A 14,941-nucleotide genomic window follows, 5' to 3' on the forward strand; every position below is an offset into this window, starting at 1 on the left:
TCTCTCTGCACCACCCCTGATCATGTGCTCTCTCTCTCTCAAAATAAATAAACTTTCAAAAATAAAATAATATACAATAAAATACAATACAATACAATAAAATAAAATAATTGGTGCTTATCATGCTCCCCAGTACAACTCTAAAGCAAGAACTATTTTGTATAACACAAAGTACTCTGCAAAAATAGAGTATTTCACAAAGTTATCTTCAAATTATCTTTTAAAAAATATTCTTCTCATAAAGAAGTCTCAAGTTTTCATGTGCTTTGACAAGGCTTTAGCTTAAAATGCACTATAACTGGGTAGGCTCACATGGTCTGATTTGGGAGTTTCCAGGAGAAACTCAGACTTCAAATATTCTTACCTCTTACATGAATAATACCTAAAACTCCACTGTTGCTGATTAATTTTTAGGAATTTAAGACTTTCTAATCTTTAGGAGTGGCATATTAACTGTAAAATATCTCTGGATGGAGTGACCCCTCAAGGACTTATTGCTGATTACAAATCCATTGGGCTGACCTAGGAAAAGAGATGCACTTTCCTAGGGGACAACTGCATACTAGGAAAAGATGGCTCTTAGTCTAGGCTTTGTGTGTCTCCTGTGTTGTCCTTTAACTCACTAGGACACAATTCAGTGCGATATTAACTACTGAGAAGTATGAATACCCCAGGAAACCTAAGACCTCAGACAACATTCAGCTTATCAAAATCCATACTGTCACAGGTATTTCCTACTGTTCTTCTACAAAGTTGCATATTTTATGTTGATCTAAAATAAATAAGCACAAATATATTAGGAAACAGATGTCACTTATTTGTTTATGTGCTCATAAACTAATTGCTAAGGCAAATATTGAAACCAAACCCATATTTAGTTTCTGATTAAGGAGTTCCAAATATAAAAATTGCATGTACACATGGGGCAAAATAAATGTTTGGTCTTAAAATAAAATTTTCTTCATCAAAGAAAGAAACAGGAGAGGCAAGTTGAACAGGAAAGCAAATCAACAGTGTTGGGTGATAACTTTTAGAAATAGATGCTCATTAATTTAGGTTTATATCAAGTATAAAATAAAATCATAATAATGAAAAGGGCTGAGAAGGTCTTATCTTGACAGGCCAAAATGTGGCATCAAACCTGAAGACACAGCTTTTTAATCATCTTTCATTTGAAAGGCATTATGTTAACAAAGTGGTATTTAGAAGCATATTTAGCTATAGATACTAGTAAATTCCTGAAACCTTCTGTTCATGGTACATTCTATAATTTTCAAAGCAGGCTTATATACCTTATTTTGTTTTCTCCTGAAGAATTACTTTTTTTTGCATCATATAGAAAATACTAACAGCCTGTTTATCAACTTTCTCTAGCCTATTTATAAGTTCAACTAAATTAAATATCTTTAACCTTAGATACTTTAACCTTAGGTAGATAAAGCAAAATTTATCTATTGAGTTTGTGGATAAACTTTTTGAAGTTAGAAATGACATCAGTGTCCCATTCCCCTTCCCCTCGCCCCAGGGTAGAACCCACTCACAGCTCTGGCACACATCTCCTTCAGATGGATGGGGCTTACAGCTGATGAAATAGGAATGCCTCTTCAAGAGCCATGGCATGTCCCATATGCCCTGCCCTAAATCTAAAGGTTTAGGGCTGCATCTTTTTCCTAATGTTACGGAAAAACAGTGCAATAGTTCCAAACTAGCTAAGGGCTGGGTCCTTTTTAAAGCTTTTCTTGTATGTCACTTTATTGGAGAATGATGCAAATATAGACCCTTCTCTCTTATAGGTCAGGAGTCTTTTTTTTTTTTTTTTAATGTTTTATTTATTTCTGAGAGAGAAAGAGACAGCGTGAGCAGGGGAGGGTCAGAGAGAGAGGGAAACACAGAATCTGAAACAGGCTCCTGGCTCTGAGCTAGCTGTCAGCACAGAGCCCGACACAGGGCTTGAAACCACAAACCACGAGATCATGACCAGAGCTGAAGTCAGATGCTTAACCGACTGAGCCACCCAGGCACCCCAAGGCCAGGAGTCTTCTAAGCAGAATGCACCCATGATGATCCACTAGGGCAGGGGTCAGCAAATTCCAGCCTAGCCAAGTCCAGCCCACCACTGTGTTTTAACTTTTTCTTCTATTTTTATTAAAACATATATAATATTAAATTTAACACCTTCACCATTTTTAAGTGGTTCAGTGGTATTGAATATATTCCTAATGTTTTGCGACCACAACCAAGGGTTGGGTCTTTGGAGTGTCTCCATCACCTACCCCAACTCCTGCACATCAGAGCAGAGTCAACTTTTCACTGCCCCTATCCCAACACTGCTACAGTACAAGTATTCTCATTCCCATATTTGCCTCTAAAATCCTAGAAGTAGGAGTAGGTTTTAAAACCACTGGCTCAATTACTTTATCTTACTTAGGAAGGGCAGTTTAACTAGAACACACTTATGGTTATATTGTGTTCCCTTGAATTCATAATGCATTTTTGAATGGAAACATACTTATTATCCAAATCCAAACATTAGCATAGACTTAGCTCTTGTTTTCTTTGGAGACAGCCATCTACATCTTCCATCTACAGAAGAAGATTCTGATACACAATATGACACTTTATGGCTTATGGTAACAGTAAATCAGAACTTAAAGAAAAATCCTTTGGATCCTCTCAATCACCCTTTTTGAAACAAGGCAGATCTTATTGGTCTCAGATTTGGAAACTGAGAAATAAGAATATGGAGTTCCAGATGCCTACCCTAGGTTGCCCAGCTGGTAAGACAAAGATGCAGCATTGTAGAGATCTCAGTTCTCCTGACTTCATGTCTAGGGTGCTCTCTGCTGCTTCTTACTGGAAAAGGAGGTGAGAGACAAGGCTGGATCTCATATCTATGTATATCTCTTAACCAACTTACTGTATTTTTTCCCTCAAGTCCACCAAGGTAGTGAAATCATTCCCTCTCAATTTCCATGTACAACTGAGTCTCATCATTGGTTGATTCCATATTTGTAAATTTGCCTACTCACTAAAATTTATTTGTAACCCCAAATCAATAATCATGGGCTTTCGTGGTCATTCCTGGAAAACAAGTAGAGCAGTAAAAAATTTGAATGGTGGGGCGTCTGGGTGGCTTAGTCGGTTAGCGTCCGACTTTCGCTTAGGTCATGATCTCGCGGTTCGTGGGTTCGAGCCCTGCGTCGGGCTCTGTGCTGACTGCCAGCTCAGAGCCTGGAGCCTGTTTCAGTCTGTGACTCCCTCTCTCTCTCTGACCCTCCCCTGTTCACGCTGTCTCTCTCTCTCCTAGAAATAAATAAAACATTTTAAAAAAATAAATAATAAAAAAAAAATTCAAATGGCCTTACTTGCATACTCCCAGCTGAGGTCAAAAACGGCAACACTGCCTTCTTGTTACAGCTCTCATAAAGAAGTGTTCTTTTTGCAATCTATTTAGTGCCACGTTTGTCACATTTTGGTTTTTTTTTTATTGGGGATTTTACTGTTTAAAAGCCCCTCAAGCATAGTGCTAAAGTGCTGTCTATTATCCTTAAGTGCAAGAGAGCTGTGCACTTCATAAAGGACTTCATATGTGCTTCATGAAGAAAACGTGTGTTAGATAAGCTTTGCTCAAGTATGAGTTACAGTGTTGCTGACCATGAGTTCAATATAAATGAATCAGTGATATATTAAATAAGGTGTTTTTAAACAGAAATACACATAAAACAAAGTGATAGAGACATTGACTGATGAAAATATTATGGCCAGAGCTTTCCAGGAATCTGAGGCTGTATTTTTCCCAGGAGTAATGGGTCGTTTTTCACTAATTCAGTGTTCACGGAATAAAGTGTTCACTGATAGAAAATAACTACCATTGAACACCTGGGTGGCTTAGTCGGTTAAGTGTCTAACTTTGGCTCAGGTCATGATCTCATAGTTAGTGGGTTTGAGCCCTGCATTAGTCTCTAGGTTCTCTCTCCCTCTCTCCCTCTCCTGCTCATATTCTCTCTCTCTCAAAATAAGTAAACTTAAAAATATGTTTAAAAACATTTCAACCTGCTCCTCCTCCACCCCAAGACTTTCTAATTCCCTTAAAAAAAAAAAAAGAATATAACTACCACGAATAATGAGAATTTACTGTAGACACAATCACTTATGTGTTGGTTTGAGGTATATTATCTCAATTTTGTGTAATGTCAGAACCTATCTTGGCTCCCAGTCCTCTCCCCAAAGTAAGGACAACTTGAGCTGGTCAAGATAGTACTTAAGGTTTGATTTGGGTTTGGTAAATTGGTGCTCCAATATCACTCTTTCTTCCAAAGTAGAGAATAAGTAATTGCACTTCCCTGATTGCAACTATTTGGGGGCTGGCTTACAAGATGAGGCAATTCGTTTAGTCATCTCATAAGGTTTCAAATTTATATTCCCTCCAGGCAGAGACCAGACCTGCTGCTTTGATAGTGGAGACAGTAGCAAAATCCTTTGTCCCAGGCTACCAGAAAGGACACCATAATTTATCTATCTATCTATCTATCTATCAATGTTTATTTATTTTTGAGAAGAGGGAGAGCACAAGTTGGGGAGGGGCAGAGAGAGGGAAACACAGAATCTGAAGCAGGCTACAAGCTCTGTGCTGTCAGCACAGAGCCCAACACAGGGCTTGAACTCACGAACTGTGAGATCATGACGAAGCCAAGTCCGACGCTTAACCAACTAAGCCACCTAAGCACCCCTATTTTCTTATTGTATATCTAGTCACCTTCTAAGTCACCTAGGCACACCCTATTTTCTGGGGTAATTAGGGACACTCACTAAATTCCTTGTTTCTGTACTGGAATCATGAAAAACATAGCTACTCTACACGAACTAGCTAATACTTAAGAAGACTGTTAATTTCTCTACTAAAGTCTCCAACTAAAGAAATAAGAAGGCATGAGGATCCTAGCAAAAGTGACAATAGTGGCATTGTAAATCCATAACCACAAGTAAAATGTAAAGCAAAAGCAGAATTCTGTTTTTACAAAGATACTTACTTTTATGACCAGCACTAACATCAATTAGGATCTGACATCTAGACTTGGCTTTTATGAATAATAATTATAGCAAAGCCAGGCATACTGTACTAGGTACTTTATCTGCGTTCTCTCACAATGATGTCTAATCCTCACAATAATAGCCCTAGGGGGTAGATGGCTTTGTCTTTGCTGTACACAGAAATCTGAGGTTCAGAGGGTAATTTTCCCACTGCATACAAGTAAGAGGCAGTTTGGATAGAATCCCAAATCTGCCTGTCTTCAAATTGGTTCATTGCCTTTCCCAGAGTGACTTCATGGAGGATTGGGTAGATAATCTGTGGTGCCCAGCACAAAATAAAGCAGGGCCCCTTGCTCAAAAATTAAGAATTTCAAGACAGTCACCACAGAATATTACAGTGGAGATAAGGCCCTTCTGAACATAGGCCTGCTGCACAGGTCTCATACCCATGAAGCCCATCCTGGCCCTGTGTCATGATGCCTTCCAAAAGCACAGATCTAGTGAAAATTTGAGAAGGGGATGCTCTTATTTGTCCTTGATTGTATGATTCATGTCTATGCTACCATGCAAGCCTTGCTAATTTCTCTTGACAGGCTTAGTGACTTTGCTCCTAATAAAAATTTTAGAGGCATCTGTAGAAACAAAAACAAATACATAAACACAGAAAGGCTGCCTGCCAGTTGCTTGATATGTGACTGATTAACAGCAGAGGTTTTAAGTAAAACAGATAATTTTATTTGCCAGTGGTTTTCTCTTTGGAGAATCTTAAAAGTTTGATTCCTTTACTTCCTTAACACTCATATACTTTCATTCTCCGAACAAAGTGAATTTTCATTCATCATTATTTCACAGTATCATTTCTAAGGACACACAATTTCACTCAACTTGAGCTGAACTACAGATAATTCTGCCACGAGGTCTTTAGGACTCCCTAATTCCTGCTCTGTTCTCTATCAAAGCTAGCTGAGTTCGTGGGCACTGCTGTTCTACAGGGGGAAAATTTACTGGTTTCCCCACTTTTACATAAAAATTCCACTTTTACATTTATGGCTTTCTCCTCTTTAGTGTCTAACAAGGTGTATAAGCTGGGTAGGAACAGAAGCAACTTAAAAAGAGTAAGAAAAATTAGCTTTTGATGTATTCCATTGCTGAGCCATCCCTCCACTTGGGTTCCATTTTCTCCTATGAATCTCTTTTATTCCCCAACCAAGGAGCTCAGTGTCCTTAGGCTGATAGCGTTAAGGTCTCAAGCCTCCATGTCTGGCCCCTTTTCAGGGCAAGTGTTAAGAGAGCAATCAGGTTAAATTCACTGTTATGAAATGTCTTTATAATTCAGTTTCCCTCTCTGAACCCTTATCTCACAACTGCTGCCACAGGCTTTTTCTCTTGCTATTTGTTTTTACTAGAGAGAGATATTACTTGTCAACTCAACTGACTACTGAGTCTTAGAACAAGCTATTTCCTCTTCCACATGGAAACTATCCCTTTTATTTTCTTCCTGTAGGGCTGGATGTAATTGGATGGTTAGGTAAAAACAAATTCTTTTTTTTTTAAATATTTTTTTATTTATTTCTAGGAGAGAGAGAGAGACAGGGTGAGCTGGGGAGGGTCAGAGAGAAAGGGAGTCACAGACTCTGAAATAGGCTCCAGGCTCTGAGCTGGCAGTCAGCACAGAGCCTGACGCGGGCTCGAACCCACAAACTGCGAGATCATGACCTAAGCGAAAGTCGGACGCTTAACCAACTAAGCCACCCAGGCGCCCCCAAATTATCTATTTTTTATAAGTATGGTTTATTCATTCCTGGTAACCATAAAACAGCATAACCACTATCTATATATTAATTTGGCTGTAAGCATATTTAATTTCTTTTTCAAACTCCGTGCATGTTTATTCTTCAGGTTTTTTCCTCTGGTAACAAATGTAGCCACTTACAATCTAACCAAAATTAGAACTCTGCTCCCACTCTAAACTCACATCTTTCTCACCGCCTACTTCCAATATACACACTTCAGATTAGGCTTTTTTACCACACTTGGGCAATATTCAGCACTTTTCAAGGGAATCTGGGGTCATGACTGATTTTTTCTGACATGGAGCAAGGGAAGTTCACAGTAACTTTCAGAGTAAAAAAACAGATACTCTTCAAGATTGGTCCCCTGCATTTGTTCTATGCTTTTTTTATTCGTCATCTATTGCTGTGTAACAAGCTCAAAACTTAGCATCTTACAACAAAAAGCATTATTGTTTGTGTGGGTCAGGAAGCTGGGGGCAGCTTAGCTGGGTAATTCTGGCTTGGGGGTCTCTCAATCAGGTTGCAATCAAGATGTTGATCAGGAATGCAGTCATCTGAAGGCTTGACTGGAGTTGAGGAAATCTGCTTTCCAACATGACTGGCAAGTTGCTACTGGCTATTGGTAGGAGGCCTCAATTCCTCCTGTATTAACCATAGGGTTGTCTGTGTCTTCACAACATGGCAGTTATCTTCCTCCAGAGAAAGTGATCTAAGAAGGACAGCCAGAAGCTAAAATGTCCTTTATGACCTTAACCTCAGAAGTCACAATCATTTCTGCAAAATGTTACTAGAAACACAGGTCAACCCTGCTCAGTGTGGCATGGGACCACAAAAAGGTATAAATGCTGGGAGAGAAGGATCACTGGGGGCCACTTTAAAGGCTAGTTACCCTCATGGCACTCTATCACACAGGAAATTTAAACTCCTTGAATAGAGCATGTGACCATAAACCATATGACTGAAAAGGGGTATTCCTTATTATTTACTATTGAATTTATATTTTTTTGTTACACATTATGCTTGTGAGATATTTTTAGTGTCAATAATCACTAGGAGTCTGAAAGCGGTTGGTCCAGGGGAAAAGAAATCTCCTTCTAGATAAATGTTCTGTCGCTGTGCTATGTCAGTAAGTTTGCTATGGAGTTTGCTTTGGCTGGCTCTATATTCTTGGATGTACTCCTATTACACTGATTTTCTAATCAGACTTAAGGCAAGAGCTTAGATTCTGTTCTGGAGGGTAGTTGCTGAATTATTTTTTTAAATTTATTTATTCTGAGAGAGAGAGAGAGAGAGAGAGAGAGCAAGTGGGGGGAGGGGTATGGACAGGGAGGGGGAGAGAGAGAATCCCAAGTAGGCTCTGCATTGTAAGCACAGAGCTTGATGCAGGGCTCGAACTCATGAACCCTTAGATTGTGACCTGAGTGAAGTCAGACACTTAAGCAATTAAGCCACCCAGAAGCCTCCTAAATTATTTTAAGTAGGGAAAAGGCTAGGTCATATTTGCATTTTGTTAGGTTCATTTTGTTACCTGTGTACAGAAGGGATTGGTGGTGCAAAGGGAGATAGAGCAATACTAGAGAGAGACATGCTAAGAGTCTATTTCAGAGAATCCTCTTATCACAGGTAAAGTTTTACAGCTCTCAGCACTCATTATCATTCCTCCTAATTTCCTCATCAACTAGACTGAAGCTCAACAAGCTGAAAGGAAAAAAGGAAAAGCCCTACCTTCTAGCACTTGCCAATTTCTGTGGTATACATACTTCCAACATGGCCAATTTCAAGCCACCAACGTGATGTCACGGGACAGGGAGTTGGGAAGATAAGTGTACAATTGGCCAGTACCTCCTGGCTCCAGTATCCACTGCTACCTTTGAGTTTTTTGTTTATTTTTGAAGGAAAGAGATAGAGGGTGAGCAGGTGAAGGGCAGAGACAGAAAGGGGGACACACAGAGGTGTAACACAGTTAAAGTATCAATAATGCCTTTTCCCTTAATGGGTAGCAGCTATTACCTTTTTCTATAAAGTAAAACTCTGAAGATCTGAATATATATTTTTTCTATAGAGAATTTTAATGAAGAAGGACCACTCAAAATTCCAATTACTAGATTCCTGCTAACACTACACAGTCACACTACTGGGATTTTAATACAAAATATGGAAAATTTTCTTTTTCTCATCCATCATCTCATGTTCTTCCTCAAAATTTGCTTAAGATTCATCTTATAAAACAGTCTGAAAAGTTGGCGTATTTCCAAACAGAATACAATAGACAAACCCAAGTTCCCCATTAATTGTGTATTTGGAGATGAATACCAGGCAGGCAACAGTTGTGCCTTTTCTACCTGAATTCTACAATCCTGCAGAGGTTTAGAAGAACCTTTCTGACTAGAGGGTGGGGAGACACCCAGGAGGTACAGGGAGAATGACCTTCTCCTAGAAAGGTCCCTCCAAATGTCGCAGATGGAGAGCAAGGGGAGTGAGCCCTATAAGCTAACAGGTCAGTATGTTTTAGGACTGAAGATATTTTCCTAATGAATGGAAATGGAACAGCTAAGTAAGACCCAAATCCTGTGGTTCTGTGACTTTGATTTACATCTCTTCTGGAAGGGAACTTGCACTTTTACTTTTTCAGTATGGAAGACCTGATACAACCCCTTCAAAATCCCTCCTAAAAGGGTTACCGTACACAATATTTTGGGGACAACTTAGAATATAAGTTTTTATTGCCTTTTAAAATTTTTATTTATTTATATTTTTAAATATTTTATTTATTTATTTATTTATTTATTTATTGAGAGAGTGAGAGGGTCGAGGAAGGTCAGAGAGAGAGGAGGGAGAGAATCCCAAGCAGGGTCCAAGCTGTCTGCACAGAGACGGACACAGAGCTCAAACTCATGAACGACACTTAACTTACTGAGCCACCCAGGTGCCCTATATGACTTTTTTTAAAAAATATAATTGAATAAGTGGGAGACCAGGAACAAGAAAACAAAAAGCAAATACAGAACTGACAAGTTGCACGTTTCCTCAACATTAGTCACAAGCTATGTATTTTTTTATGGAAACACCACAAAAGCAATGGTGTGGCTTTACTGCAGCACATCAGGAAGTGTCAGTCTTATTATTAATATATTTGGTCACTCAGTTTAGGTTATGTCTGGCAAGTTTATCCACTATAAAGTTAGTATTCTCTCCTTTGAAATTAATAAGTCCTTTGTAGAGCAGTATTTTGAGACTAAGTAAATACCGTTTTTCATCAAATTTTCATGAACTTTAGTTCTATTAATACTTTCTTAACTCCACCTTCTTCTCGGTATTTTACTATAACAAAAGCTTTTTTCTTTCTATTTATATCAGTATAGACACACAGAATTTTGATTTATTCAATGGATTAAACCCATTACTATTCATTTTGATGCTCAGATTGTCAAGTTTAGCCTGCCCTGCGGGAACCTCTTCAAGTTGGCTCCTATATAATTTGTTAAGTCTCCATCATTCTTTGAGCATTTTCTACTTTCTGGAAGAACAAAGTATGCTGGGCTCATCTTATACTTTCCCTATCCCAGGGCTGGAATCTGTCTTTTCTCATAGGAGATCTGTTTAGGGTGTATTTATAAAACAGTTCTTGGATAGTGGTTGCCAGTAAGCTGTATTTCTTTTCTGGTTGGTAAATCAGTCTCTTGTGAATTTGGTAGGCATTAAGGAATTCTCTAGCACTTAGTCACCCTCAGTGAACCTGTCCAACTGAGAGGCAGAGTCTGAATTGTGGTGTTAGTGTTTTCAGCTGGGGATACCCAACCTGAAGCAGTTTCAGGTTTCCAGTGCAACGTATGGCTCTTCCATCTAAGGTACTACCAAAGAGTGGGGATCCAGTAAGGAGTGCGTAATGTGAAGTATCCCAGAAGGCTGTAATCCAAAAAACTAAAAGCTCACATGAGGCTTCAGAAATTTTAAGGTGACTTACCTATCAAGACCACTTCTGGAAACCCCATGTTCTGAAGAATAAAAAAAGATCCTACTATTTAACCATTTGAGAACTCTCAATCTTCAGGAACACAGACCATTAGAAAACTCCACTGATGAGGCAAATCTAGCACACTAACTTCATTTGGTGGTTTTTTTGTGAAATGTTGAAATAGTCCAAAGTGAACTCCTAGGACTACCCTTAAAATGGGTGAAGGGTCTTGATGCTTCTGGAATAATAAATTCATGTTTTCAAATTCCTTTCCAATTGCTATTCTATAGGGCTTTAAATGGGGCTGTACTTTTTCAATTTATGTATCTTTGAGAAACATTTTTCAAAATATTTTCCCTTAAAGCATTGAGGAAAAGGATAGAAACAAAAACTTGTAAAAATACATCTTTTAATAAACATCAAGAAGTACAGTGCAGTTTCACTGAGGTTTTACATTGCAGTTTACAACAAACATTATCTATTATAGTGTATAATTACAAATAAAATAAACTCAAGAGTTTTTTTGTTTTTCTCTCCCATGGCTGGATAAACCAAATCTGGTGCATCATACCACATTTAAGGTTGTTTTCCAAGCTGGATTCTGTAAAAGGCCCTTAACATTAACAACTTGTAACAACAACAAAAAAACATATCCCCCATCACGATGATAGGTTGATGAGTACTCAAAACTACTAAAAAGAAATGTAATAGTTGCTTTCCTTTGATGGCTTTGAAGAATAGCTATTGATAGCAAATCTGAAATATTAAAGACAATAAGGGAAACAGCTGTTTCTTTTGCCCAGTATGTCCATTATAAACACTAATTTGAGTCTACAGATTATGAAAAGACTATATAAAAAATGCTTACAGGAAGAGCTGCACATTTATATTAAGATCCCATGGACTAAAACCTGTCTAGTGTATTAATGGTTGAATCTGCTTTTCTTTAACATTGTTTATACAAAGAACATGAAGATGGTAGAATTCTTGACACTTCTAGACAAATTTAGTGAGAGAGGGGACTGATACTAATTAGCACAGGAGGAAATTAATATTAATCTCAAAATTCTACCTGCCATTGTTTTGGAGTGATCAAGATTCAGCTACCTCTGGGAAGAGTAAAAAGGAATGGAACTGAAAGTAATCAGAAGCTATAACTAAAAAACCATAGTTTTGCATGCTTTATTCTGATGGTATTTAAAAATTATACAACTGGATTTATTTGCTATATACATAAACTAGGGCTGTAATTAGGAGGGGAAAAAAAGAACCACTTACATCCACAGAAGTATCAGAATCATATCCAGATCTGCAAAGAAGCATAATAACCAACTGTTTACCATGCAACTAGCTGTTTGTAAAATATGTAATGGTTAATAAAACAAAAATCCTTATGAATATAGTACTAATGTATAGCAAATGATACCAATTAAGTCAGCAGCACAAATTCATAAGGGTAAAGACCCAATATTCCTGAATTTCTAAGCATTTATCTTGGTGTTAACATGGTTGCATCTAAATGTTACCCCATTAGAGGAAAGATTTTAAATACTCCTCCCTCTTCAAAACATCATCATACTTTCAGAGGTGAAAAGGGAACAATTTAATTTCTCTACCACTTTTGCCCATTCTCATGAATCCAACAAAGTGTCATTACAGTGTCTAGGCTAAGGTAGATGCTCTGAAAGATCCAATGAACTGAATTCCTAAGTTTCAGAATATTGCTGGTATTGTAGAATAAGCCTGTCTGCCAGAAAGCCAGGTCTCTGGTTGAAATATATTCCTGGATCAATGTTTGAGAAATTAAAACCAGCTGCCAATAAAGTCAGACTGTTCCCTAATTGTTATTTAACAGTTTGATTTTATTATATTAAAATTTCTTAGTGGATGGAACGTGATCTCATACTTTTCATGTATTCTCTATAGCACCCAGTAAAGTGTTGAGCAAAGATCTATTCTCAAGGAAATAATCAGTGTTAAGGACAGAAACTGAACCAAGAGTGAATGTGGTCATGGTGAAGCCATAAATTACTTCACTCATCTTTCAAATGGCAGTCATCAGAGTGAATCTCTGATGTTGTTGCTGAAGAACAGATGCTTGTCCCCTACCACTGTCTAAAAGAGAACCAACCACTTGGGCCTCTTTCTCTTTGTCACTAAGAGATTACACAGGGGGATGAGTATTACTTGGTGGATACTATCTAGGGGGGAAAAAAGGCTTTTCTGCCTCAGAGGGGAAGCACCAGTCCATCGCATGGCCCCATTTTAACTCTAATAATATAATTTACAGAATCACTAACTTTTAAAATTATGTTAAATGTTATCCATACTAGTAGATATTTAAAATGTTAGGCTTATTCCCTCTGACATCACTTAAAATGCATTTTAATTTTAAACATTGCCATGAGGTAGAAGAAGATATGGAACTCACAAAAGAAAGTAATCTTCAAAATACCAAACTCTATTCAATACAATTAGCCCGGAGAGAGAAATAAGAAAAGTTACAGCCTTAAGCTGGTAGACTGACTACTGTTAAAATATTACCCTTATCTGAAAGAAATCTCTTATATTTGAAATTGCCCTTTTTCACAGTTTAAGGTATTATGGAAAAAGGACAATATACATTCTGAAATACTCATAAAGATCATGTACAACAGCCTCTCTTAGCCATCGTTTTTTTTACTTTACCATGTTCTAGATCACCTCAACTGAGACACAGGTCCTTTCCACTGGAATAACTGATTATGTATCACTATAGAGGTTAAAAATCCTTGTAGCATAAGAAGCAAGATAAAAGGAATGATTCACATTTGAAATAATGTACTTTTCATAAAACTAGCAGCACTTCATCCTACCAGGACATACAAATTTGGCTTCATTGACTGGTCAGAAACAAAGGAAAATGTAGAGGTCCAAAACAGCTCCTTGTACAAGGGAAATGTGAGGCTACAAATTTTCTCTGAGAACTACTTCCCCATTAGGTGGTGTGTGAAACTACTGGAATGTCAATTTCGATGGCAGAGAGGCGAGAGCGTGCTGAATAGGGCTGTGAGTAAGTATGCATACTGGGAGGATGGGAGTACAGTGGTTGCCAGAAAGGAGAAGGCAAAGATTTGCATGCACAGTACCAAATGAACAATAGAAGGGAAGTCATAAACAGGCCCCCAGCACTAGCCATGGTGACATACACTGCGTAGTCAAATGTAAAGACTGGCTCAAACTTCTTGTTCAGATGAATATTATAAAAGATGACCCAGATGGATGGGGAGAGGCTCACAGTACCTGCCAGGAAGAACAGCAGCCCGGCCACCAGGTGGCAGCCTGCACTATTGACCAAACACTTGGCCAGTTTGATGTTGGGCACTGAGGACCTGAAGGCCGTGTTACACATTCCAATCAGGCAGAGCAGCAGGGCACCCATTGCAATCAGGATGCTGAGAGGCAGGGCAAACTGGAGGACCCGCAAGTCCAGCTGGTCAACTGATGAGTACCAAGTAGTGTCATACATCAGGCAGTCACTGCTCCCATCATATCGGGCACACTTCACCCACAGGCCAGTGTAAACAGTCAGATTCTTCTCGTTTCTGTTGAATGTGATCAGTCGTAATTTCCTCCAGTTGGGAAGCAGAGTCCCCGCAAAGAGGCCTGCTACCGAGGCGATTCCACACAGGAAGGAGAGGACTGTGGCTGCATGGACATCCCGACAGCCCATGGCAGGCAGGCTTGTGCAGTACTGTCAGTCAGACTAGGGGTGACACACAAGAGGACAAATCATGAGGGGGCAACAGAAGAACAGAGCAGGAAGGGTGGTGCTGATTGGCAGCACAACTAATGATGTCAATGCAAAGAGGGAAATTCTGCCCTGTTTCCTATGTATAATATGAATGTATATAAATACATATGCATGTGACCTTAGAGCACAGGTACACTCACATATGCTTGGTTACCACTGACTGGGTCATGTAGCAACTGAAGTCGTTGAACATGAGTACTTTTCTTCAAATATGAGTATTTTGAAGAAATATTGATGGTTTGAAGAAATACTTAACATAAGTATTTTCCTGCAAATCAGAGGAACAATCAAAATAATTTCATATTCTCTTATTATCACATTTGAAAGTCTCTCAGCTGTCACTGGTCACTCATTCAACGCACATATATC

The 14,941-nt window shown here is 38.5% G+C and overlaps 2 protein-coding genes across 2 annotated transcripts in view; both read right to left on the reverse strand.

Annotated features, from left to right (window-relative positions):
- Positions 1-11,171: 11,171 nt before the first annotated feature.
- CLDN12 (claudin 12) lies at positions 11,172-14,512 on the reverse strand. Its single transcript, XM_039250035.1, has one exon. The coding sequence runs from the start codon at positions 14,489-14,491 to the stop codon at positions 13,757-13,759; it is 735 nt and encodes a 244-aa protein (XP_039105966.1). The 5' UTR covers positions 14,492-14,512; the 3' UTR covers positions 11,172-13,756.
- Positions 14,435-14,941, reverse strand: part of GTPBP10 (GTP binding protein 10) — a 41,227-nt gene continuing 40,720 nt past the window's right edge. The window contains exon 12 of the mRNA XM_039250033.1: positions 14,435-14,524. Coding sequence (XP_039105964.1) covers positions 14,520-14,524 — 5 coding nt within the window. The 3' untranslated portion in view covers positions 14,435-14,519. The remainder of the gene's footprint in view (positions 14,525-14,941) is intronic.

This window comes from Hyaena hyaena, unplaced genomic scaffold, assembly GCF_003009895.1.
Source record: "Hyaena hyaena isolate Hyena2069 unplaced genomic scaffold, ASM300989v1 scaffold_357, whole genome shotgun sequence".
NCBI lineage: Eukaryota > Metazoa > Chordata > Mammalia > Carnivora > Hyaenidae > Hyaena > Hyaena hyaena.

What these genes read in the sequence shown, in the direction of transcription:
- CLDN12 (XM_039250035.1), bottom strand. Translation starts at nt 14,491, where the DNA reads ATGGGCTGTCGGGATGTCCATGCAGCCACAGTCCTCTCCTTCCTGTGT.